The sequence below is a fragment of the Tamandua tetradactyla genome, chromosome 2 (assembly GCF_023851605.1).
Source record: "Tamandua tetradactyla isolate mTamTet1 chromosome 2, mTamTet1.pri, whole genome shotgun sequence".
NCBI classification, from domain to species: domain Eukaryota; kingdom Metazoa; phylum Chordata; class Mammalia; order Pilosa; family Myrmecophagidae; genus Tamandua; species Tamandua tetradactyla.
Genome location: NC_135328.1, coordinates 138,558,058 through 138,582,106, shown reverse-complemented (window position 1 = coordinate 138,582,106; position 24,049 = coordinate 138,558,058). Strand labels below are relative to the sequence as shown.

Here is a 24,049-nt window from a genome sequence, read left to right as displayed (position 1 = left end):
TTCTTGTTACTTATAATAGGACTTTTAGATAGAGTCAAAATGTTATCCCTAATTATTTTGTTCAAATCAGACCAGAATGGATTCATTTTGCATTTTAAGCTGTCTTAATACTTAAAAGCAATGTGATATAGAATAAATCATAGACTTTGGAATTGGACAGTTCTGGCATTATCTGTCAACTGGCTTTGACTGTAGGCAAGTGTTACAAGATCTGTCTCAGTATTTTAATTTATAAAATGGGGATAATAGATTATAGAATTGTATGAGGATTAATAAAATGTTAGATATGAAGTACTTATATAAGGCTAATTTGGTACTCAGCAAATGCTAGATTATTTATTTATCATAATTTCTCTCTCTTTCTTCCCAGTCTACCTGCCAACTTATGTATCTATCTATTTATATTTATTTTCTAGTTCTTTTTTAGGCCTCCCCCCCCTTTTTTAAACTAGCCCTTTGCTGTTGAAATTTAGAATGTGAAAATTACTCAGCATAATAAATAAATGTAGTGGGCAGGAAAAGGTTTGCTGGCTATCTCTCAAGAGGCTTCCAGCATGTCTTCCTAATGTTGCTTTTGGTCTGGTGATATGTTAGCATCTTAAGAGTATATATTTCTCTTGGGGAGACTTAATTTACCAAGGTCATAGACCAGTGTATATTCAGTTACTGTCTGCTAAAGGGAACAAACAGGCGTAGTCTTCTAATTAACACTGGAATATAGCTGTGTGGAAAGCTAGAATCATCAGGGTTCTTGGAGAGCAGGGAATGTGAAGAAAGGAAGTTAAGTATAGGATTCAGATATTTAACAGTATAGATTAATATGCTTTCCTGTGAAACCCCACTAAAATGAGAGAGGTGACAACAGTAGAACAAAGTTTAACAAAATTTTAGAAGCTGGAAAGTAGAGGAACTGGTGCTAATACAGCAGGGCAAAAAGGCTGAATCCTTGGTGATTGCAGGGTAGAAACAAAAAGCAAGGTCACTGAAGAGCAGACCCCTAGAGAGCCATAGAAATTGGGGATACCAGATGCCACTGGAGGTGGGTATGCTGATGGAGTTGAAATCCGAAGAATTGGTTGAAAGTTATAGAAGAAAATTAGATTCTTGTGCTCCTTTTTCTAGTCCGTGCTACCAGATGACTGTCATTTCCTCACTCTGGCAGAACTAGTGGTGTATTTTCTAGAACTGTTAAGCTCTCAGCAGTTAAGATCAGGGGTGAAATTCATTCAGATATTTTTGAGTACCTCCTATGTGCTTGGCACTGTATTGGGGGTACATTAGTGATCAAATGTATCAAAAAAAGCTGTTTTTATGGGAGGGCATAGATAGTAAACAGACATAAAGTGATTTATATGCTATACTAGAAGGTAATAAATAATTGTGGAAAAAGGAAATAAAGTAGATTAAGGAAGGGGTGGAGTGCTGGGGGAGGGATTACAATTTAAAACAGGGTGGTAGAGTATAGGACTCATTTAAGCAGTTAGAGGAGAAGGAATGAGCTATGGAGATGCTGGGGGAGAGTGCTCCAGGCAAAGGGAAGAAGGCCCCAGGTGGAAGCAAGCCTGGAGCAGCAGGGATGTTGGTGTGGCTGGAGTGGAGTGAATGAGGGCAAGAGTAGTCAGAGATGAGGTCAGAGATGATAAGGGGGATTAGGGTAGGCCATAGTAGGACCTTTTAAGCCATTGTGAGGACTTGACATTTACTCAGAGGAAAATGGGGAGCTATTTGGAAAACTGAGTTGAAGACTGACATGGTCTGATGTAGATTTTAACAGATCCGTTTTTAACAGGGTCAAATCTTCAGTATGTTAAAATTTCAAATTGAAATCTGAATATCTTTGTTTTCTGGCTAGTAGACAGAAGAGTTGCCAAGCTTATTATTATCCTCACTTGTGCCAACAGACATACACAGGGAGAATGGAGAAAGGATCTCGCTTTAGGGAAAAGGAATACTTAAAGAGAAATCTACAGGTAATAACATTAAGATCTCCAGTGAAAAAGCCAGCTTTCTGCTTTATTCTATGATAAAATCTTCTAGTTAATAAGTTCTACCTGTCTACACATAGCTACTGTTCTTTTCATTGTCTCACTCTTAACTTGAACACACATGTTAAAGGAAAGTCTCTAACATGAAAGAAATCAAAACAAGCAAGAAAAAACAAAAGAATGTGAAAGGAACAGTAACAATGCAGGAGCAGAAGACATTAAAAAAACTATAATTAAAACCCTCTGAGATAAAAGAAAATACAGTGCTTATGAAACAGTATCAGGATGTTCTAGAACAATTATTCAAAGAGTAAGAAAAGGCCCTTGGATTCTGGAAGTTACTTCTATGTAAGCTTCAGCTAGATATTGCAAATTACCATGGTATGCGAAGTATGAATAAATGGTTATGGTGTTCTCTTTAAATGTATCCTAACTGCTATGAGCAATGCTTAGTAGGAGATACGTGTTGAATAAAACTGTTGAATAAATGACCCTCTTCTTTTCAATATCTTCATTTTTCACTTTCGAACCATATGAGATACTGTTCCATTTGGGTACTCTTGGGTTTTTTTTTTTTTTCCCACATAAAGTATGAATCTGGATAATTTATTCAGTTAATATGGTTAATCCTTCCAGTAAAAAAGTCATAACATTGTTCTTTAAGAAAAAGAGTTCCTTCGTCTTTATTTTTAAAAACTTGGATGTAGACAGGATGATTGAAAAGATTTCAGCGCTTCTGATTACAGAAATTGTAGCTTACAGAGTTTGCCACATTTTTTACATTTGTTAGCTCTGGGGATGTGAAATATGTTCCTCATGTGAATTCTTTTCCTATACCCTGCTGTCAGGCAAAAGGAATTTCCACTTCACTGCTGCTTATTATTAAGCTGCTATAAACAAGAATGCTTGAAGGTAATTTATGAGCAAATGACTAGAAATTTCTGATAACCTTAAGACTCATTCCCAAATTACATTATTAACTCTGTGAGTAATCTGGGGAAAAACAGCAGGGTTTCATTCACCTATGCCCTCCAAGGTTATAGATTTTACAATTTAGGACAGCCATTAATGAGGTGACCTCTTGAAGTGGATTTTTTTTTAACCCCTGGAAATGTGGTCTATTTTTCTCCTTGATGTGATTAAAATTAAAAACTGCTCTGCTTATAAACTCTTATTTTATTCCTAGAAATTTTTTTTTTAATGACTCTATTCTATTTTGCTTTTTCTCTTTGCCCAGTGTATGTCAAATATAGCATATACACTGTAACTGCTAATACAATTCATAATGAATAGTTTCTCATGAGTCATACTACCAGAAAAGTGGAAAAGAAACAAGAACATTAGTTTTACATTCAGTTACACTTTTCCACAAAATTGGCTGGAAATTGATTTGTTTTGTTTTGTTTTAAGGAAGTTTTCCCCAATGTAATTTAACATTCTGTAGAAACACTTCTTTTCTGTCCTCCCCCTGCCCCCACCCCAGCTCCATGCTTATAAGGGGAAGTGCCAAGTATTTAGGTCTTTTAAAATGAATAGAAAAATCAAGACATATAAAGTACTTCAATCTTGAAAGCCTTTCCTGTTTGAAGTAAAACTAAATGGCAGTTCACACAAATAGTGTTGTTTTCCAAGATTAAAAATTTTAAAGCAAAGTACTTTGTAATCATTTCTTTATAATATAGATATATAAAGCTAAAATCCCCCAATATTTTCTTAAAAAATACTCTTTGGGGACGTGGTGGTAGTTGTCACATCATAATTCCCATTTTGGTTCATCTCTGTAAAGGGAAATTGCTCTAGCATTAGCCTAGTGTTACTGATTTATATATATATATGCACATACACATACACATACACAAAAACATTTGTCAGTCTCCCTAGTGTCAGATATTAACTTTAGAAGCAGGTATTCAAAAATATTTTTATTCTTTCAGCCACAGTTTCATAACCAGTTATGTTTCTGTCCTCTCTTTGCATTTCGGTTAACAGCCTCTTAATGGGCTTCAGTGATAATTCAGTATCTTTTCTGAGGAGTACATACAATCCAGGAACATAATCCAAATGACAGCTGGCAAAAGTTAATAAGGGAAAGGAAACTCAGGTCGCCACCAGGGTCACTGAGGTTCTGTGTTTACCTTAGCGGGTCTGTGTCTGGTTCTACCTGCTTACCCTTCCCTCTTAAATAAAGGATGAATAAAGGGAGGAGGTATGCAGAGGACAGTGTGGGAGTGTTCTTTTCTCCAGCTCTTTTTGTTTGGAGCAAATAGCATTTCTCTCTGTATTAGTTAGGGTTCTCTAGAGAAACAGAACCAACAGGGAACACTTGCAAATATAAAATTTATGAAAGTGTCTCACGTGACCATAGGAATGCAGAGTCCAAAATCCACAGGGCAGGCTGCGAAGCCAATGACTCCAATGGATGGTCTGGACGAACTCCACAGGAGAGGCTCACCAGCCAAAGCAGGAATGGAACCTGTCTCCTCTGAGTCCTCCTTAAAAGGCTTCCCATGATTGGATTTAGCATCACTAATTGCAGAAGACACTCCCCTTTGGCTGATTACAAATGGAATCAGCTGTGGATGTAGCTGACGTGATCATGACCTAATCCTATGAAATGTCCTCATTGCAACAGACAGGCCAGCGCTTGCCCAATCAGATGAACAGGTACCACAACTTGGCCAAGTTGACACCTGTCCCTAACCATGACACACTCTTTCACTCCCTTTGTCCTCATTGTCATCTGTTTCTGTGGCTTCTTTTATTTCTACTCCTTTGTGAAAATGCAGCCTCAGAAATATAATCAGTACAGGGTATTCTGAGGATAGTTTTATGTTTCTTTCCTCTGTATGTGTTCTTAAATGAGGGGTGAGATCAGGCAAATTAAAATCCAGTAATATTTTAATCTCAGTCATGAGCTGAAGGTAGTTATTATACTTATTGCCATCTCGTTCCTAAGGAACTGTGGTTTGTCAGATTTCTTTGCCCTTGGAATTGCTAAGGGGTACCAAAGTTGAAGTGAAAACTAACATTCTTTTCAGTCATTAAGCATGCAGCAAAATATTTTCAAAAGTGATCTATGACTCTTTTAAAAGACACATAGTAAACTTTAATTAAATTAAATCCAGTTATGGGGAAGCCCAGTTTGAATTAGAAAACAGCTTGAGGTGTCAAACCATAGACTTGCACCGTCCTAACAAGGGGAATAGTCTACATGATCATGTATCTTTTTCACAGTTGTATCCCTGTTACAAAACACAGTGCCTACCTGGCACATTGTACATGCTTAGTAAAGGCCTGTTGAATGGAATGGATCTTAGAAGCTTTGGCCTACTTTTTCATTTTAATGATCATTTTAGTCTGTAAGCTGCTAGAATGCTATATACCAAAAACCAGAACAGCCTTTATAAAGGCGAATTTAATAATTTACAAGTTTATAGTTCTAAGGAAGTGAAAGTGTCCAAATTAAGGCACCAGCAAAAGGTTACCTTCACTCAGGAAAGGCTGATTGGGTCAGGAATACCTCTGTCAGCTGGGAAGTCACTTTCATCTCTTGACTTCCCTTGGCTCTCTCCAGGTCTGGCTTGCTTAACGTCTCATGGTGGCATCGGGGCTCTACAAGCATCTTCAAACATCCATGTCTCTGTTCTTGAAGTGTAAGCATCTGTGTCAGCTCTGCTCTGAAGTTTCTGTCAGCTCTCTCTCTGTTGGCTCTGTTGTTTCTGACTGTCTCCAAAATGTTTCCTCTTTTAAAAGATTCCGGTAAACTAATCAAGACCCACCCAGAATGAGTGGAGTCACATCTCCCTCTCGTCAAAAGGCCATACCCAGAATTGAGCACGCCACATCTCTATGGGGATAAGCTAATCAAAAGATTCCAACCTACCGTGTTAAATAACTGTCAAAGCCACATCAGTAGTTAATGGCAAAGCTAGAATTAGAGCCAAAGTTTTATGGTTCCTTCTCCAGTGTATTTTTTTTGGTAAATAATTGACTTCTGAATGCCATTTAAGAAGTCACTGTCTTTTGGTGCAAATTTATCTAGGCAATGATATATGTGAAAATGTGGGGCGTTCAGGGACAGCCTTACATATAAAATGGTCAAGAGAAGAAGCTTATCTCTCCTTCTCAGCCCTTTGGCCAGTGTGCTGGTTGAGGAGGGAGCTAATGAGAGTGAGATCTAAAGCGACAGGTAAATCTTATGATGTCAAGGTTGGCAAGCACTTGGAAAGGGCCTGAGCAACTTTCAAGAGGAGAATGATTGAAAAACTCCACACTTTGTAAAATTTTTGCAGCAATTAGCAAGATGGAGTTAGCACTGTATCTAGTCATTGAAGGCATAGGCTTGACAAAAGTGAAAAAGGAAAGTTGCCAAATAATATGTATTGTCTCATTTTCAAAAATAAAAATCTAAAAACCCTACATACATAAATATATATTTGCATATGTGATTATATATATTTGTATGTATATGGAGAAATAACCAGGCTATTAATATTATCTCATTTGGGAAAGGAATTATTAGTTTGCTTCATTTTAAAATTTCTTTAATTTTTTATTGATCTATATTATATATTCACATATTAGGTATTCATTCAAAGTGTTCCATCAGTGGTTCACAGTATCATCATATAAGCTGTGCATTTATCATCACAATTGACTTTTTTTTTCTTTTCTGTGAAAAATAACATGTATACAAAACAATAAATTTCAGAGCACATCCTAACAATTAGTTGTAGAACAGATTTCAGAGTTCGGTTTGGGTTACAGTTCCCCAATTTTAGGTTTTTACATCTAGCTCCTCTAAGATACTGGCTACTTAAAGGAAATATCAATATGATGATTCAGCAACCATACTCATTTGTCAAACCCTACCTTTTCTGTATATGTCCACCATCACCTTTGGTCTTTCTCCCACTCTTTTTTTTTTTTTATTGTGAAATATAACAAATATACAAAAAAGCAATAAATTTCCAAGTACAATTTTTTTTCTTGTATTCTGTATGTCAGAGTCACATTTCATTATTTTTCCATGTGAGTATCCCGTTATTGCAGTATCACTTGTTGAATTTTTTTGTGTGTTTGTTTTTGTTTGTTTGGCTTGTTTGTTTTTTGGGAAATACATGGATTAGGTATCAAACCCAGGTCTCCCATATGGCAGGTGAAAATTCTACCACTGAACTACCCTTGCACCCCCTCCAAGTACATTTTAATAGATAGTTATAGAACAGATTTTAAGGTTTAGTATGGGTTACTGTTCTGCAAGTTTTTGTTTTTTCTTCTAGCTGCTCCAAGATACTGGAGACCAACAGGAATATCAATATAACGATTCAGCAGTCATACTCATTTGTTAAATCCTATCTTCTTTGTTATATTCCTCCTTCTTTTTAAATAATATATATACACAAAAGCAGTAAAATTCAAAGTACATCACAACAATTGGTTGCAATCATATTCATTTGTTAAACCCGACCTTTGTATAACTCCACCATCACCTTTGATCTCTCTCCCACTCTTTAGGGGTATTTGGGCTATGCCCATTCTAACTTTTTCATGTTGGAAGGGGTTGTTGATAATAGGGATTATGAACAAATGGAATAGGGGGATGGAACTAGTTGATGTTCGGGAAGGGCTGGCCCCTCTGCATTTCAAGAAATATCTGGTCCAGGGACCCATCTGGAGGTTGTAGGTTTTGGAGAGTTACCCTAGTGCATGAACCTGTGTAGAATCTTAAATAATGTCCTAGATATTCTTTAGGATTGTCAGGAATGGTTTTGGTTGGGGGTTGGCAAGTTATAATAGGTAGCAATGTCTAGCTGAAGCTTGCATAAGAGTGACCTCCATTGTAGCCTCTCAACTCTATTTGGACTCTCTCAGCCACTGATACCTTATTTGTTCCACTTCTTTTCCCTCTTTTGGTCAGGATGGCATTACTGATCCCATGGTGCCAGGGCCAGGTTCATCCCTGGGAGTCATCTCCCATGCTGCCAGAGAGACTTTCACCCCTGGATATCCTGTCCCACATAGATGTTTTTTTTGTTTTTTTTTATTGCATTTATATTTATATTATTGATTTGTTACAAGAAGCATGCACTGCTTTTGTTATTAAAGATATCTAATAAATAAGAATTAAAATAAAATAAATTTGCAGCTTTCTTTCTTTGTGATTTTTTTTTAAATAAGCCTATAGTGGTAAAGTCAGTTAAGATAGAATTTCCCATAGTGAGAAAATACAGATTATCTGGCTACTGATTAACTCCATCCTGGTAGTTTCTAATACACTAAAATTCTTCAGTAATAAAATATGTATAGTAAGGAACATCTTACAGCTACAGTTTAGATATGCTTTCCCTAAAATCAAAGTTTTCAAATGTCCAGATTCATGACTCACATAAGTTAAGCATTTTTCATCTTATTGTATTTCAGAAGTCTCTTATATTTAGCAGTAAACTGATTAAAGTTAACATATTCATCAATGAAATATGAATATTGTTTCCATGTTAAAGCAGGGCTAATAATAAATTCTCATAATGCCCTTGATTCAATTAAAATTTGAACCTTACTTTTGCCAAGAATTGAATTGCTGGGTGTAATTATAGTTTTTAGTTAAAAGGGAAAACTAAACTAAACTCTGTACAGTTTGTGGATTTTCCTAAGTTCTGAGGCCCTTGAGTCTTCAATAACTCCAAATAAGTCTAAATACTCTTGTAACTTTCCAACATTAAGGATGCCTCAGGTCCTAAGTGGTTGTTTGTTTTAAGTCACAGGTGCTAATAAAAGAAAAATATTTCTGAATGTAAATATTTACTGTGAGTCAGTCTGTTAGTCATAGGTTTCATGTAGCAGTAACAAAGCTGTTCTTCACAGAAACTTTTAAAACTCGTCAATTTGAAAACTAAAAAACATACCAGTAACAATTTGAGCATATTTGGGATGGAGAAAAGGAAACACTAACCCTCTTCTGGGTTGAGGTCTGTGTATTACAATCAGCTGTTCTTGTTGTAAGCTTTACTTTTTCATTAAAGTTGTGCCAAATTAGTATCTTTAAAAGAGCATGGGTTTATAGCTAAAACCTGATTCAAACATTACTTATTAACAAGGGAATTCTTTCTCTTTTAGGAGCTAGTAAAGCTTGCAGAAACCATGAGCATCTGATCTAAAAGCTCATGGTAACTTTAAGAATCAGTTGATTTAGGCTACAAAAGAACAAAATAAATTGTATATAATGAAACAATTATGGGGAAAAAATAGAGCGATCCTACTTTCTCCTTAATCTTTTCTACATTTTAAGAGCTGTAACTTAATAGGCAACTGACTTTGCATAGTAACTTTTAAAATGGGGCTCTTAAAATTAAATTTTCATGAGGAATTCTGACCACCACTATTTATCTTATAGCTATTATTATTATTACAGCCAAAAGTGAAAATTTGATAATTAGCAGGTCAGTGGGAGCCTTTACTTCAGTTTACTAAATTTTGTGACGTGGGTAAGAGAAGATAGAAAGTGAGAGAGAATTCTAGGTTTATCATGGGATGGAAACCTATAGGTCAGTTTGCTTGGGGCTTGCATTCACAGAAGACCTTAAATTAAAATTATTTTATCTTATTCCCAATTAATATTATATACACAGGTATGTGTTTTCTGTATGTGTGTTAAAAACATCAAACTATAAAATATACCATAAATTATTTTAACTGTATTTTGGCTTCTTTTTTTTTTTTTCCTTCATATACTGGGAACCTAAAAAGAGTGAAAATGGCTAGAGCCTCTCTTGACTTCTTAGAGTTACAAAGAGTATTTTAGATACAAAATAACATTGGAAAACACTAGATGCTTGTTATTATGAATTAAAAGAGTTATTAACTCTTGCTGTTAAGTTATATTTTAAGGTATGTGCTTGATTTTAAACTTTGCCTATAAGTATAAATATGTGAAAACAGCCAGAAAAATTCTTAAAATGAGAGTTACAAAGGAAAATTTGATCTCTCAGATAGCAAGATGGGATAGCAAAACAACCTACTCTTTTAGATTGTCATGAAGATTAAAATATATTTTTAATATAAATTCTTCATGTACAGCACAGAGTAATTTTACTAAATCTATAGCTGCTATTCCTATTGATTTGGATATTAATTTTATTTCATAAGCATTAATTACTTTGTTCTCTGCATGGAGGCATATGGCTGTGAGTTAGTCATGGTGGTAGAAGAGGATAATAAGATTCAGTTTCTGGAGTAGATAACCTAGATCTCTTTAATCTTTAATAGATTAAAAATGAAACTGCATTACTACCACTTTGGTGAGCAATTTTGTATTTTTTAGTGAGGATGAAGACACATACCCTTGTTCTCATCAATTTCACTTGTTAGTGAAATACACTGGAAAAACAATTGCAAGGAGACATACTAAGAAAGGTTCATTGCAGCATTGTCTGTAATTGTGAAATATCAAATACTTAAATTCGATATTGTAAAATATCAAATACTTAAAGGACCATCAAAAAAGAAGGAATAGGCATGACGAATCACTAGGCTTAGTGATTCCTGCATTTAGAAGGCAGCCAGTGCCTCTGGATTTCTAATCCTTGCATGCTTTCTCACTGGTCTTGAGAAGAGGAGAAAAGTCACGATGTGATGTGCTGTAGGGAAACAATGCCATGTGTCAGACCTGCACCAGCCCACTGTGAGGCCGGAGTGCCACGCCCTCTTTTCCAGCGCTAATGACCTGGCAGCCTCTTTGGGCCCTTGCAGGTAGGGGGAAAGAGCAGAGACTAGAAAGAGGACCAAGCCCTTTGTTCTCTGAAAGACTCGCTTTCCCACCAGTCTTCTTTCTGAGTCCTTGCTTCCTTTTCTGTCAAGGGGAGCTGGTAGCCCCTGCCCTCTCACATGTCAATGAAGAACAACTAAAGATTTCTTAACCATAAAAAAATTCTTTAACCACCATAGCCAAGAGGGATATGATATGAGGTCAGTGGATATAACTCTTTTATAACAAAGAAAAGTAACTTTTGATACCTATGCATTGTTTCAGGACTGTGGAACACATAGATTTGACAAAGCACAAGTAGAAATTATTGTATCAGCATTACCCAGTTTTTCGAATGTCAGCCCACATACTATCTGTGCCAGTTTGATTAGATTATCTCCACAGACAAGTGACTTGCCCAATAGTTGGTATTAACCTTTCATTAGAGGGAGATGTGACTCCACCCATTCCAGGTGGGACTTGATTAGTTTATTGGAATCCTTTAAAAGAGGAAGCATTTTGAAGAGAGGCAGAGAGTCGATCATCCAGTGACCTTTGGAGATGAAGAACGCCCCGGAGGATCTTCATGAAGCAGGAGGCCTGGAGAGGAAGCTAGTAGATGTTGCCATGTTCGCTGCATACCTTTCCAGTTGAGAGAGAAACCCTGAACTTCATCAGCCTTTCTTGAGTGAAGATAGCCTCTTGTTGGTGGCTTAATTTGGACATTTTTATAGGCTTGCTTTAATTTGGACATTCTCACGGCCTTAGAACTGTAAACTTGCAACTTAATAAAGTCTTCTTTTTAAAAGCCATTCCATTTCTGGTATATTATATTCTGGCAGGTAGCAAACTAGAATACTATCTATCAGGAGATGGCCTCTCAATCTCAATAAGAAATAATGGTACCATATGGACTTGGCTTATGTGGACTCCAGCAAAACAAACAAACAAACAAAAAAACCCAGCATGGTCATTCTAGTGAAAAATGAATTTGGAAAACAGAGCAGAGAACAAGAAAATGGAAAAGAATTAGACCAAGTGAAACCACTGAGGTGTGAAACCATTTAAATTAGAGCAGTTAATAAATTGAATATCAGCATACAAAGGAGCAAATATGTAACAGATATGTTTACCGATCAAGAAAAGAAATTTATGGAAGCAACCACAGAACTTATCAAAAAGGATACCCAAAGCAAAAGTGTTATTTTGGAGACCAGTAATAAACTTCACATTGAAGTTGCCTACTTAAAAATGTTGATGGAGTATAACAGACTTGAGACAATTTCTTATTTTGCAGCGTCAGTGTTTACTTGCCTGGCAGTAGCATTGGGATTTTGTAGATTCTGAAAATAGCACTGAAACTACTACTATATTATAATTCTTTTGATGCTACTGTTGACGACACCATAACAGATTTATGCTAAACATGGAAAGTTGCAACAGAAATTTACTATAACAAGATTATTCAAAACATAAATGGACTAAAAAGAAGTGTTTTACAATGGAAAGACTATTGTCTTTATTTTGTGGTGTTAAAAGCTGTCATTGGAAACCTGCTTAACTTGAGATAGAAGGATGATTTGTCCTTATCTTTTTCATAGTTTATACAAACTGAACCAGAGTTTTCTTGTGCTTGCTTGAACAGCTGTTTAATCATATAATAATAGGATTTCTTTGTCTATTGCAAATTTGAAAACTAATACCAATTGTACATACTTACTATATTCAACTTTGCTGATAACTGTTACATAATTACATTTTCATATAAAATAAAAGTTCTTATAAAAAATGGATAAGTTTGAATCTCTTCAAACCAAAGAATAAAATTCAGCCATGAAAAAGAGTGAAATAGAGCTGTGTATGTTACATAACGTCTAAAAACATGCAAAGCAATTTGTGTGTTGTGTATGGATATATATGTAGTAATAGTATAAAACATGCATGAGAATAGAAAACCCAAATTCAAGATAGTGGATAACTTTTTGGAGGGAAGAAAGGGAATAGGGTCCTAGAAGTTTCCAGGAGACTTTGCTCTATCTGTAATATTTTATTTAAAAGGGAAATAAGGCAAAATGTTAAAATTTTTTAAAGCTGGAAGGTGGGTACACGAGTATTTGTTATAGGAGTCTCTTTGTTTCTCTCATGTTTGAAATATTTCACATGCAAACAAATTGAGATAGACATATGAGATAGGTATATTGTAAAAGCAACAAGGAGGAAGACAAAGAATATAACCTTTAGGGTCAAAGAGGCATGAGTTTATCCTGTCTTGGCTTCCTACTGACACTGTAGTCTTTGCAAGTTTACTTCTTACTGATTCTGTATCTATCTGAGCTTGTTATCTCATCTATAAATTAATATGGTCTCCATCCCAGTTTGTTGTGAGGAATAAACAGCACATCTAAAATGCCTTTTACAGTGCTTAGGATATAGAAGTGCCAAGTACTGGGAATACATGTGAACAAAATCAGGCATGCTACCTTCCCTTATGGAGCTTTAGACATAGTGGGGAAGACAGATGATCAGTTAATTGCTCAAGCAAATGTAAAAAATGGCACCTGTGATCATTGTTGTGAAGGAGTGCAAGGTACTCAAAGACCCTCTCATAGGGGAATTTGCCCTAGTTGGAAGGTCATAAAAAGCTCCCCTAAGAAGTGATATAGATCTGGGCTTCTAAGGAAAAGAGCAGGAACTCAGTGAAGAAGGGAGGGTAGGATGGCCCAGTCCCAGGGAACTGCCCTGGAAAGTAGTAGGATGAGCACAACCAGCAGAAATGGCTGGAAGGAGGCCAGTGGAATGAAGTGGAGCGCTCCATAGGGAATGTGGTGGTATAGGATAAGGCCAAAGAGGTAGGTATGAGCCAGAATCTTACAGAACTCTCTAGGCCTGGTTGGGTCATTGGAGTATATGGAAAACATAATTAGAGCCACTGTCTAGTAAGCCAGGGTTCCTTAAAATCAGGATGTATGGGAAAAAATGCTTGAAGGATATGTTTGGAAACAACTTTAAACATTGTGATGGTATTATGGATTCTTAGAAAATGATATGCCAAATTAGCATCAGAGCTGGCATTGATGACTTTTTAAAAGAAAACGAGTTAAAAGGCAAAACACCAAATAGTGCAAGCTGTAACTGCATATGAGCGGATACTTTGTTTTAACTTTTTATGACTTGGAAGAGTGCTGATTACCCATTGATCCTTTGGGTCAATGTCTGCTCACCTCCTTTAAATATAATTGGATCCTGTTGTATTAGAGATTCTAAGTATACACTCCATTGTACAAACACAAAGTTAAAGCCTAAAAGAAAGAGAACCAGTAACAAGGAGTTTAAATTTCACAGTATTCTAAATAGATTTATTATGTGTACTGTTACTAAGACGAGCAATGACATTCCTACCCCAGTTTAAGTCTTAATACACTAATGTTTTGAAAATTGTTCACACTTTAATGAATTTAAGAAATATTTATTAAGGGCTTAATATGCCCAAGAAACCATGCTCTGTGTTACATGATGGGAGCTCAATAAATTTAAATTGCTAATTGGAGTTTGTTGTGGTGGTACTTCACTTTGAGTAAGACCACTCCCCTACCCACTTATCTGTTCCAAAAATATAAGGAGCAGAAATTAGAGAAGGAGAGAGGATGTGGGCTGGGCTTCACAAACAGGTTTTATATATATACATGGGTATCATCGATTGCATTTAGAGGATACTAAGGAACCAACTCAGTCTGAAAACAGGTAAATAAAGGGAAAGAATCAAGGACTTAAAACATAGGTTTCAAAAATAGAAAAAACAAAGATAAACATACTTTTTAATGGTTACATAGAATTCTATTAGATGAATGAAACAATTTGTTTAACTAGCTCCCTATTGATCGGTATGTGATTGTTTCTACTTCCTTTGCCCTAATCTGAATTCTCATCCTAATAAAGAATGCTGCAACATCCTTGTACATATTATTTTGGTGAATATTTAAGTGTAGTCATAGGGTAAACTCCTCTGGCAATGGAATTTCTGGATTAAAGCATATTTTAAGGTATATTTAAGTGTATATATGAAATATATATATCAATAGCTATTATAAGTTGTCCTCTAGGAATGTTGCACAACTTTATACTTCCACAGGTATTACAGTGTACATTTCCCTTTCTCAGTATGAGGTATCAGCAAACTTAAATTTAGCCGATGGGATAAGTAAAAACTGTTTCTCAGTGTTTGGATTTGAATGCAATTTAGTTAGGACTAAATTAATTTGAGTTGAATTTTTTGTGACTAGTTTGTATCTTTTATTAGTGCTTTTTATTATTTCTATTCAGGTATCTCCAAGGTACTCAGCAGTTTCCATTATGCTAAAATGCAAGCTCAGCTCTTGTAGACATTTTTTATAAAGACATAGTGAGTGTAATGGAAAGGTCTCTAGAGTAGGAGCTCTGCTCTGTAATTGGCTTTATGGTCATTCATGTACTGTTTTAACCATGTGTATTTTATGTGACAAATAGGAATTATAACAAGCAACTAGGTCGATTAGAACACTTCATGAATAAAGCATTTTTGTGAATTGAAACATATTGTTTAAATATAACAAGCTGTGTTTTTGATGTTTACTTATTTTTGAAAGCAAAAATTTCACAGGTCTTGTTTAATTCTTAAGCTTCAGTAATCTTTTTTTATGTATATTTAATTTTATTTGATATCTTTTGGTGTACAGATGCTATTGAGTTTTTTGTGGTCAAATATGTAAATTTTTGTCTTTGTCATTTCTTCCACTATTTTCATGCTTAGAAGTTTCTTCCATTTCCCAAGACCCAATGGCTATTCACTATTTTTCCTTTCTATAGTTCCATTTTTAAAAACCCAACTCTTTAATCTATCAGCAATTGAATTTTTCCCAAATAACAAATTTCTCCAATACCATTTATTGACAAGATCATTCCTTCTCTTATTGGATTGTACTGTTCCATTTATAATATGTATAGATATTATATTATGTTTCAAGGCTAAAATTTAATTCTATCAATTCAATTCCTAATGGTTTGATAAATGTGAGGACAATTTTTTCACCCAGAATTTTGCTAGGTAAAGGATCATATAGATGATGAATAAAGGGGAATAGTTGCCAGGTGTCAGTAAACAATTATGGCCTTAATTGTTTAAGTTATAAAACTGGGGATAAAAAACCTAACCCTATTAAGCTTCAGTAATCTTAAAAATTGATTTCAGGAAAGTTGAGGTCAGCTCTGTAGTATTAGTAGCATTATGATTTTATGTGTAAAGTATATTGTGTAAATTGCTTTTTTGTATGTGAGTAGATGCAACATTTTAATTGATATTTATTTGACGTCTTAATTTTTTGTTTGTTTTGTTTTTTCTTCTCTCCATTTGCTGTTTGTGCAGTTAAAAGAGTCCCACTTATAATATTCGGTTTTATCTTATACTGAAATTGGCCCTCTCAGGGAGGGACTTTTCAAAGCTGTTAGTTTTTAAACTGTGCTTGTTAGTATAGCTATTGTTTTAAAAACAGAGTATTTTGATATCTTAAGTGACAGTCCATTCTGTGGTAATAAGACACCTGGCCTAGCTAAGTCCTCAGTGAAATATTTTTAATTTTCATTGCCTTTGCCATATAAATTATGTTGAAGTGCTTTAAACCCAAGTAAGAACATTTGAAACCTATTTATCACACTTGGATATGTTTGAAGGAGGTGGTAATAATAAGGGATATATATAGAGATAGATATATAGATAAAGATATATAGAGATTTTTTTTTTTTTTTTAGTAATCCCATAGTTAGACCATGTCAAGAAGGACTGGTAAAGAAATTTTGGAAATTGTATAAGAAATACCTATATATTGTAGAATTTCACCTTCTGTAAATTATAATTGGCTATATACATCTCTGTAGAATATGAAGAGTGTATTTTAAATTTAAAATCATTTTTAGGACATAAAACTTAAAAGAAGATGCAAAGCAAGCTAAGAATACTCGAGTTGCATCAAAATGACAAGATTAATTCATAAAATATAAATTGTTAAATATACATAAGACCAGAAATGTAATAGACAAGGGAGTGCACAAAAGAGAACATACAAATTATTAGTACACATAAAAAAAATTTCCTTAGTAATCAAAGAAACGTACATTTAAAATAAGATACTGTCTTCACCATAAAGGTTAACAAAATATATTTAAATACACCATGTTGTTGAATATTTGTTGAAGTGAATATTCATACATTGCTGTGAAGTATAGACAGGCAATTCAGGAAAGGAACTTTATGAGATGTATCAAGAACCTTGTCTTTATTCTTTGACCTGTTAATTCAACTTCTAAGAGTCTTAAAAAACTAATAAATGTGGGGGAAAAAAGCCATGCATAATGGTATTGATTGAGGTACTTTCTTTTATAATGACAAAAGTCAGAAACAATCTAAATGTTCAATTATGGGATTGTTTGAATGAATTATAAGGTATCTCTATGTTGGAATATTATTTAACCATTGCAATTTATATTTAGGACATTTCAATTAACTTGAGAAAATAATTGTTATGAGATTAAGTGGAACAAGGCATGGAAGCACAATCTCAGTTATATTTTAAAAAGATAATCAGGCATGGACTATAAAAAAAGACTCAAAATACATGTGCCAAGATGTAAAGAGAGTACTCAGGCATTGGGATGTGAGTGTTCATGCTTTTCTATGTGGTCCAATTTTTCTTCAGTATGCACATACTACTTTTATAATCAGAACGTAAGTATACATTTGTTTACTTAAAACAAAATCATTTCCACAGTGGCCTTTCCTTGTTAGAATGCTGTTTGCCTAGCCTTTGTTGCAGATTCCTTTTCTGTGGGATAGGTATTTATCACAAGGAAGAATTTTAAGTTTTTTTTGGTTGGTTGTTTTTTTAAGAGGGTAACATTTCCCTCTTTGATTAACTGTTGAAGAGTAAAGATGCATTCTTTGTAGAGTATGGCTTTCCTGGGTGTGGAAAGAAATGTTACATGTAACTTTTGATGGATAGTCATCCTAAAATTCAACGTCTAGAAGAACTTCTAGAAAAAGTGTTACATTAAAAAACTGGGTGTAACATTTTATTTTGAGAAAACAGACCAGCCAACTATGTACCACAGGGCACGACTTGTCAATATACTTAAGAGTTATCAATAAAGAAGCATTTCTGTTGCTAACATTGATCCATTTTTATTTGGAACTAAACATTCAGATAAGTGACTTCTATTTTTATTTATTCCTGCAAGGTTCTCTTTGCAGTGTTAAGAGCCATGTTTGCAACCTTTAATGGATTTATTGGTAAATAGTTTGAGGTTGTTAAAATTAGCAACATAATTTTTTGGTTGTTTGAAAATTTTTACAGGACATTTGTACACTTATTGGTTTTAAAGAAAAATATTGCCCTTAAAGAAAAATATTGCCCTGACAACCTTTAATTTTAGATTTGGAAGGGGCACAAATACATTCCTATTTTTAAAAGAATGAACTGGAACAAATTATTGAATGATTAATGTAACGTATAGCATAAAGCTATTTTTTTTTGACTTAAGCATTTAAAAAGGAATTTAGCAAGACTGGATAAAGAAAGGGGAATTTTTGAAAGAGGGAGGGGTATAGATTTTAAGTTTAGCGATTATTTAAGATCTAGAAAAATAGAAAATACTTTATTTTTCTAGAGAATTAGAATTTTGACAAGACTTTAAAGGAAAACTCTATATGAACATACAAGTAATTACCTGTTTTGTATCTGAAATGGACATGGAGAAGTTTTAGGTTTTCTTAATTTCTTAAATTATAATCTACTATATATATTCGTTTGTGAGAGAATCAAGAATAAAATAATTGTGCATACAGAATTAAAATAATAACAAAATTAAAAGAAAAGAATAATCATTTTATTTTTCAATCGTATTTATCTTTTAAGATTCAGCTTCTAAATGTAATTCCTCTTTGAAGGCGTGAGAATTTTTCTTTACTACTAGAGGACTGTTCCAATCATTGCACTACAAAGGAGAAGTTTCTCATCCTATTTTAGTAATCTAGGAAGGGCAAATATTTGGAAGAACTCCAATACAATGACAGAAGGAGAAGGAAATTAAAGTTTGGTGGGATCTTCTCTTGTCTGTGTGAGATTTAAAGTGTCTTTGCCTATGGAGGAAAGAAGAAATATTTATGTTTCTTATGTAATATAAAGGGAATAAATTTTTCTCTTTGTAACTTTATGAGTACCGGAAAATATTCTCTATATGTTTCCTTTGTTCCTGTTCCAGTTTTAAATTTTCCTTATATATTTTACTTTTAGGCCATTTCCCATTCTCTGGCTTGGTTGGAATTTGACAGAACAAAGAAAGCATTTTATGATGAAACTATATAAACTGCTTATCTTCTTAAGGCAAGCTAAACCTACTGGAAAGAAATGATGATGATAACAATAAGTAATTTGTTAAACATCAGCATAGTATGCCTGTGTAAGTATTTAGAAATTGATTTCCAGTGAAAAATTTAAAAAAAACATAAAAGCTAAATAATAGGGAGATTTTTTGAAAAAAAAATTTTCAGAGTAAAGGTTGAGATCTGTATCACAAAAAGACTTCAGGGCAATAGGTAAAATATGATTAGACCAGCCTTAGAAATGATGTATGTCACAAAGAAACTTATGAGAAAACAGTACTACTTAAAGAAATGCTAGTTAAACAAAGTAGAAGAATAATTTCATGTTTTTAAACCTAACTTTTTTTTTGTCTTTTAAAGGTAATTAAGCTTGATGGTTGTCCGGTTGTAGGGTTTAGAGAATAATTTGACAGTGCATTTTAAGTCCCATGAACATGCTCATACCATCTGACCCAGTGTTCCAAGCATGAAAATTTATCCTAAGGAAATAAGTTAAAGGAAAAGAATGAAAGTATGTACATTTGAACAAAGATGTGCATAGATACATTACTTTTCCACATTCTAGAGTTTTGTATTTTTGAAAATAAAGATCATACATTGTTTAAAAACATACGTACAGAAATTACAAAGATAGTTGCCCAGGCATAAGCATGCACGGGTTTTTAATTATACACATAACTGTGCTTGGAAAATGTTCACTGAAAATATAAACACGTCTCTGGAAATTTGCACTGTGTAGAGTTACAGTGCTATACTTAAGAAAAATTGACAGTATGTTATTTTTGCTTAAAAGTAGACAAAATGCAAATGTAGTTCAATTTATGCACAAAAATGGGGACAATGTGTGTTGATAAGGTAAAGGGCTCTGATTGTAAAGAAAACTAGTAGGTAGGTGGTGAGAGCTCCTTGAAAGCAGAGTCCCGTGCTGTCTTATCCGTCTTCGTAGTGTAGTATAGTGCATGTCCTCTAGTTGGCTCTCAGTAACTGGTTTCTGTTTGGATCTGTGGTTCTTTTCTTTAAACCTTGGTTGCTGATTGAGAATGCCACACTCCTACTGGATGCCCGTATCAGAATCATGGAGCTATTTAAAAATACAACTGCGTAGGTTTCTCTGGGATTCATATTCATTCACCTGACCCCTGAACACTTTATTTATTTAATTTATTAGTCTTATCATTTTATTTATTTTATTTTTAACTATTTTGAAATAATTTTAGACCTTCAGAAAAACATGCAAAAATAGTATAGAGTATGCCTGTAGACCTTTCTCCCAGTTTTCCCTCATGTTTATCTCTTATATAACCATAGTACATGATCAAAACCAGGAAATTAACATTGGTAAAATACTGTAACTGATATATGGACCTTATTTGAATTTTGTCATTTTCCCCACTTACATCCATTTTCTGGTTCAGAATCCATTTCAGGGTTCTACATTGCGCTAAATTGTCATGTCTCTGTAGTCTTTTCCATTCTGTTCCTCAGTCTTTATGACCTTGACAGTGTTGAAAAGTATTGTGAGTTATTTTGTAGAATGTCTTTTAATTGGGGTATATGTGATATTTTCTCATTTTAGATCGAGATTATGCATTTTGCCGAAGTACTACAGGAATGATATTGTACACTTTAGGGGATACATGATAGCTCTGTTATCACGTGATATTAACTTTGATCAGTAAGTGAGGATATCTGCCCAGTTTTTCTCCTGTGAACTTACTATTTTTCTTTGTAATGGTAGTATCTTATGGGGAGATGCTTTGAGACTATGTAAATATCCTATTTCTCATCAAACTTTCGCCCACTGATTTTATCATCTATTGATGTTCCTTGCCTGAATGACTGTTACTGTGGAGTTTGCCTAATGTGATTTTGTATTTCCGTTATTCCTCCTGCATTCAATAATTGAAAAGCTAGTGTAAGCAAAAACTGTCTCTTTTCCCTCATTTGCTTACTTGTTTTTAAATTTATTTTTCTTAGTATGGCCTCATGTATATTTATTTCATTCTTTGGGTTATAATACAATATTATCATTGATTTTGTTGTTCAAATTGTCCTAACTTTGGATGTGAACACATGTTTGCACAATGATGTTCATAATGGCATTATTCACAGATGCTGAAAGATGGACAAAAGTGTCTGTCAGTGTATGAATGAATAAACCAAATGTGGTGTGTGTGTGTGTATATACAAGTAGAATATTATTCAGCTGTGAAAAGGAATGAAGTTTTTGGTGCATGCTTCAACATGGATGAACCTTGACAACATCATTTTGAGTGAAATAAACCAGATGCAAAAAGACAAATATAGTATGTTCATATTTATATGAAATAATTAGAATGTACAAATTCATAAAGTTAGAAACTAGAATATAGGTTTCTAGGTACCAAGGTCAGGGAAGGAAATGGGGAATTAATGCTTAATTGCCATGGGTTTTTTTTTCTTAATATTTTTATTGAGAAATCTTTATACACATGCAGTCTTACAGTATCATCACATAGTTGTGTATTTGTCACCATGATCATTTTTAGAACATTTGCATCACTCCAGAAAAATAAAAAGATACAGGAAAAAACTCATACATCTCATACCCCTTACCCTTCCCTCTCATTGACCAATAGTATTTCCATCTACCCAATTTATTTATTTGTTTTTGGCACGGTCAGGCACCAGGAATCAAACCTGGGTCTCTGGTGACAAATGAATATCAATAGTGTGAGGTATTGAAAATGGGATGGTATACAGGGAAAAAATACAGTCAATGCAAGCTAAGGTCTCTCTAGTCAACAATAATATTGTAATATGCTTCCACTGGATGTAACAACATTATGCCAATACTAAATGCCAACAAGTGGGGGATCTGAGGGAGAGGTATGGATTCTTTGCAGAAGAAAAGAAAATGTCTTCATATAGATTATGGTGGCGAAGGCATGGCTATTTACTTAGGTCAGATTGTATGATGTGTAAATAAAACACAAATAAAAATGCACAGAGAAAAACAAGTGCTAGAGAAAAGGTGGAGAAAGAGATGTTCCTATTCGCTGTTGGTAGGGAAGCTGAGAGGTGTAGCTTCTTGGAGGGCAGTGTGATGATTCCACAGGAGACCAGGGGTGGGGTTGTCATATGATCCTGAAACCCCGCTGCTCAGTGTGTACCTGGAGGAACTGAGTGTGGGAACACAGATGGACACATTTGCTCACTGGTGTTTATGGTGGCAGTGTTCCTGACCCATACTGGATGCAGGTGGCCTAAGGGTACAACAACTGAGGAATGGAAGGGGTAACTATCCTGTATACATACAATGGACTACTGAGTGGCTGCAAGAAGGAATGTAATAAGGCATTGTAACTAGGTGAATGAACTTTAAGAACAGTATGCTGAGAGAAATATCAGAAACAAAAAGACAAATATTATCATGCCTCACTCATATGGACTAACTTTAATACACAAACTTGGAGAATTGAAGTAGAGGACATGGGTTATCGGGTTGGGGCCTATTGTAATGGGTCCTAGAGTATAATCTCTTACAGCAGTCACATATATTCTGGAGTTGTAACTGTTAATTCTAAATTCTGAAATGCTGAGCTACTTGCATGTAACCTGATCATTTCCTGAAATTTTGCATATTTATGTGATAACTGAGACTCAGAATTAGAACACTGCAGCTATGAAAGTCAGCATTACCCCATTCAGTAACTGTTTAAAAAAGTTGAAAAAGTGATCACACTTTGACTAGAGATATGAATAAAGCTGATCTGGATAGGACTAAGGTAAATCAGAATACTGAGTAAAGAATGATATGGCTCATATCTTCACACTTCAACTTCTCTGCAAGACCAAGGGGAGAGACGTTTATCTTGTGCAAAATTTTTATTTTAAGTTTAACTTGTGTGGTCGGTTTACTCAAACACCCTAATTACATGGAATCTTGAATAGGGTGTGATATCTTGTTGGTTTGTACAGGTTGCTGTGGTGCCTCAAAATATCCCAGAGTAATCTGAGCAAAGGGTAAAAGGATGTTGGCAAAGTCCCCTTGAGGGACTGGGAAGAAAGGAGGAAATGTTAAGTTTCCTTATCTGGGGAATTCCTGATAATCACACAAGCAGTGTGGACAACCAATTCAGTAGGCTGAGACCTCAATCTTGGGACTTGCCCCTATGAAGCTTATTTCCAAAAGGAAGAGGCTGAGTCTACTGATAATTATGTCTAAGAGTCACCCCTAGAAACCTCTTTTGTTGCTCAGATGTGGCCTCTCTCCTTAAGCCAAATCAGCAGGTGAATTCACTGCCCGCCCCCTCTACATGGAACATGACTCCCAGGGGTGTAAATCTTCCTGGCAACATAGGACCTGACTCTGGGGGATGAGCCAGGACCCGTCAATATGAGACTGAGACAGGCTCCTCGACCAAAAGGGAGAAGAGAGAAATGAGACAAAATAAAATTTCAGTGGCTGAGAGATTTCAAACTGAGTTGAGAGGTTATCCTTATGCATTATGTGGATATCCCTTTTAAGTTTATGGTGTTTGGGAGTGGCTAAAGGGAAGTACTTGAAATTGCTGAACTGTGTTCCAGCAGCCTTGATTCTTGAAGATGACTGTATAACTATATAGCTTTTATAATGTGACCATGTGATTGTGAAAACCTTGTGTCTGGTGCTCTTTTTATCCAGGGTATGGACAGAGGAGTTAAAAAATAAGGATAAAAATAAATAAATAACGGGGGAGGGGGTAAGAGTTCAAATAAATTGGAGTGGGTGGGTGACGGTGGTGCAGTGTGCAAAACATTTCTATATTTGTACATTTAATCACCACCACTCTAGATTTTGCAAAGTTATACAATTAAAGTGTTTGTCTTCTGTCTTTCCTTCTGGTGTCATTCATGCCCCTAACTTTCCTCTTTCAAACGTATTCAGTCATT

General features: G+C 34.8%; 1 protein-coding gene and 1 pseudogene across 22 annotated transcripts in view; both read left to right on the top strand.

The window, feature by feature from the left end:
- The window catches only part of DISP1 (dispatched RND transporter family member 1), a 290,651-nt gene that overhangs the window by 106,170 nt on the left and 160,432 nt on the right, over window positions 1-24,049 (top strand). For 8 of the 22 annotated variants that reach the window (XM_077149185.1, XM_077149167.1, XM_077149170.1 and 5 more), the window contains 2 exons: window positions 17,248-17,482; window positions 19,047-19,212. The exons of 7 other annotated variants lie outside the window; for them this stretch is intronic. Coding sequence is in view for 8 of the 15 variants with exons in the window: in XM_077149167.1 (XP_077005282.1) it covers window positions 19,161-19,212 (52 nt within the window). In the remaining 7 variants the exon portion in view is untranslated. 7 more of the 22 variants (XM_077149184.1, XM_077149176.1, XR_013170796.1 and 4 more) reach the window with 5 other exon arrangements.
- Window positions 1,502-17,241, top strand: LOC143654298 (coiled-coil domain-containing protein 90B, mitochondrial pseudogene; annotated as a pseudogene).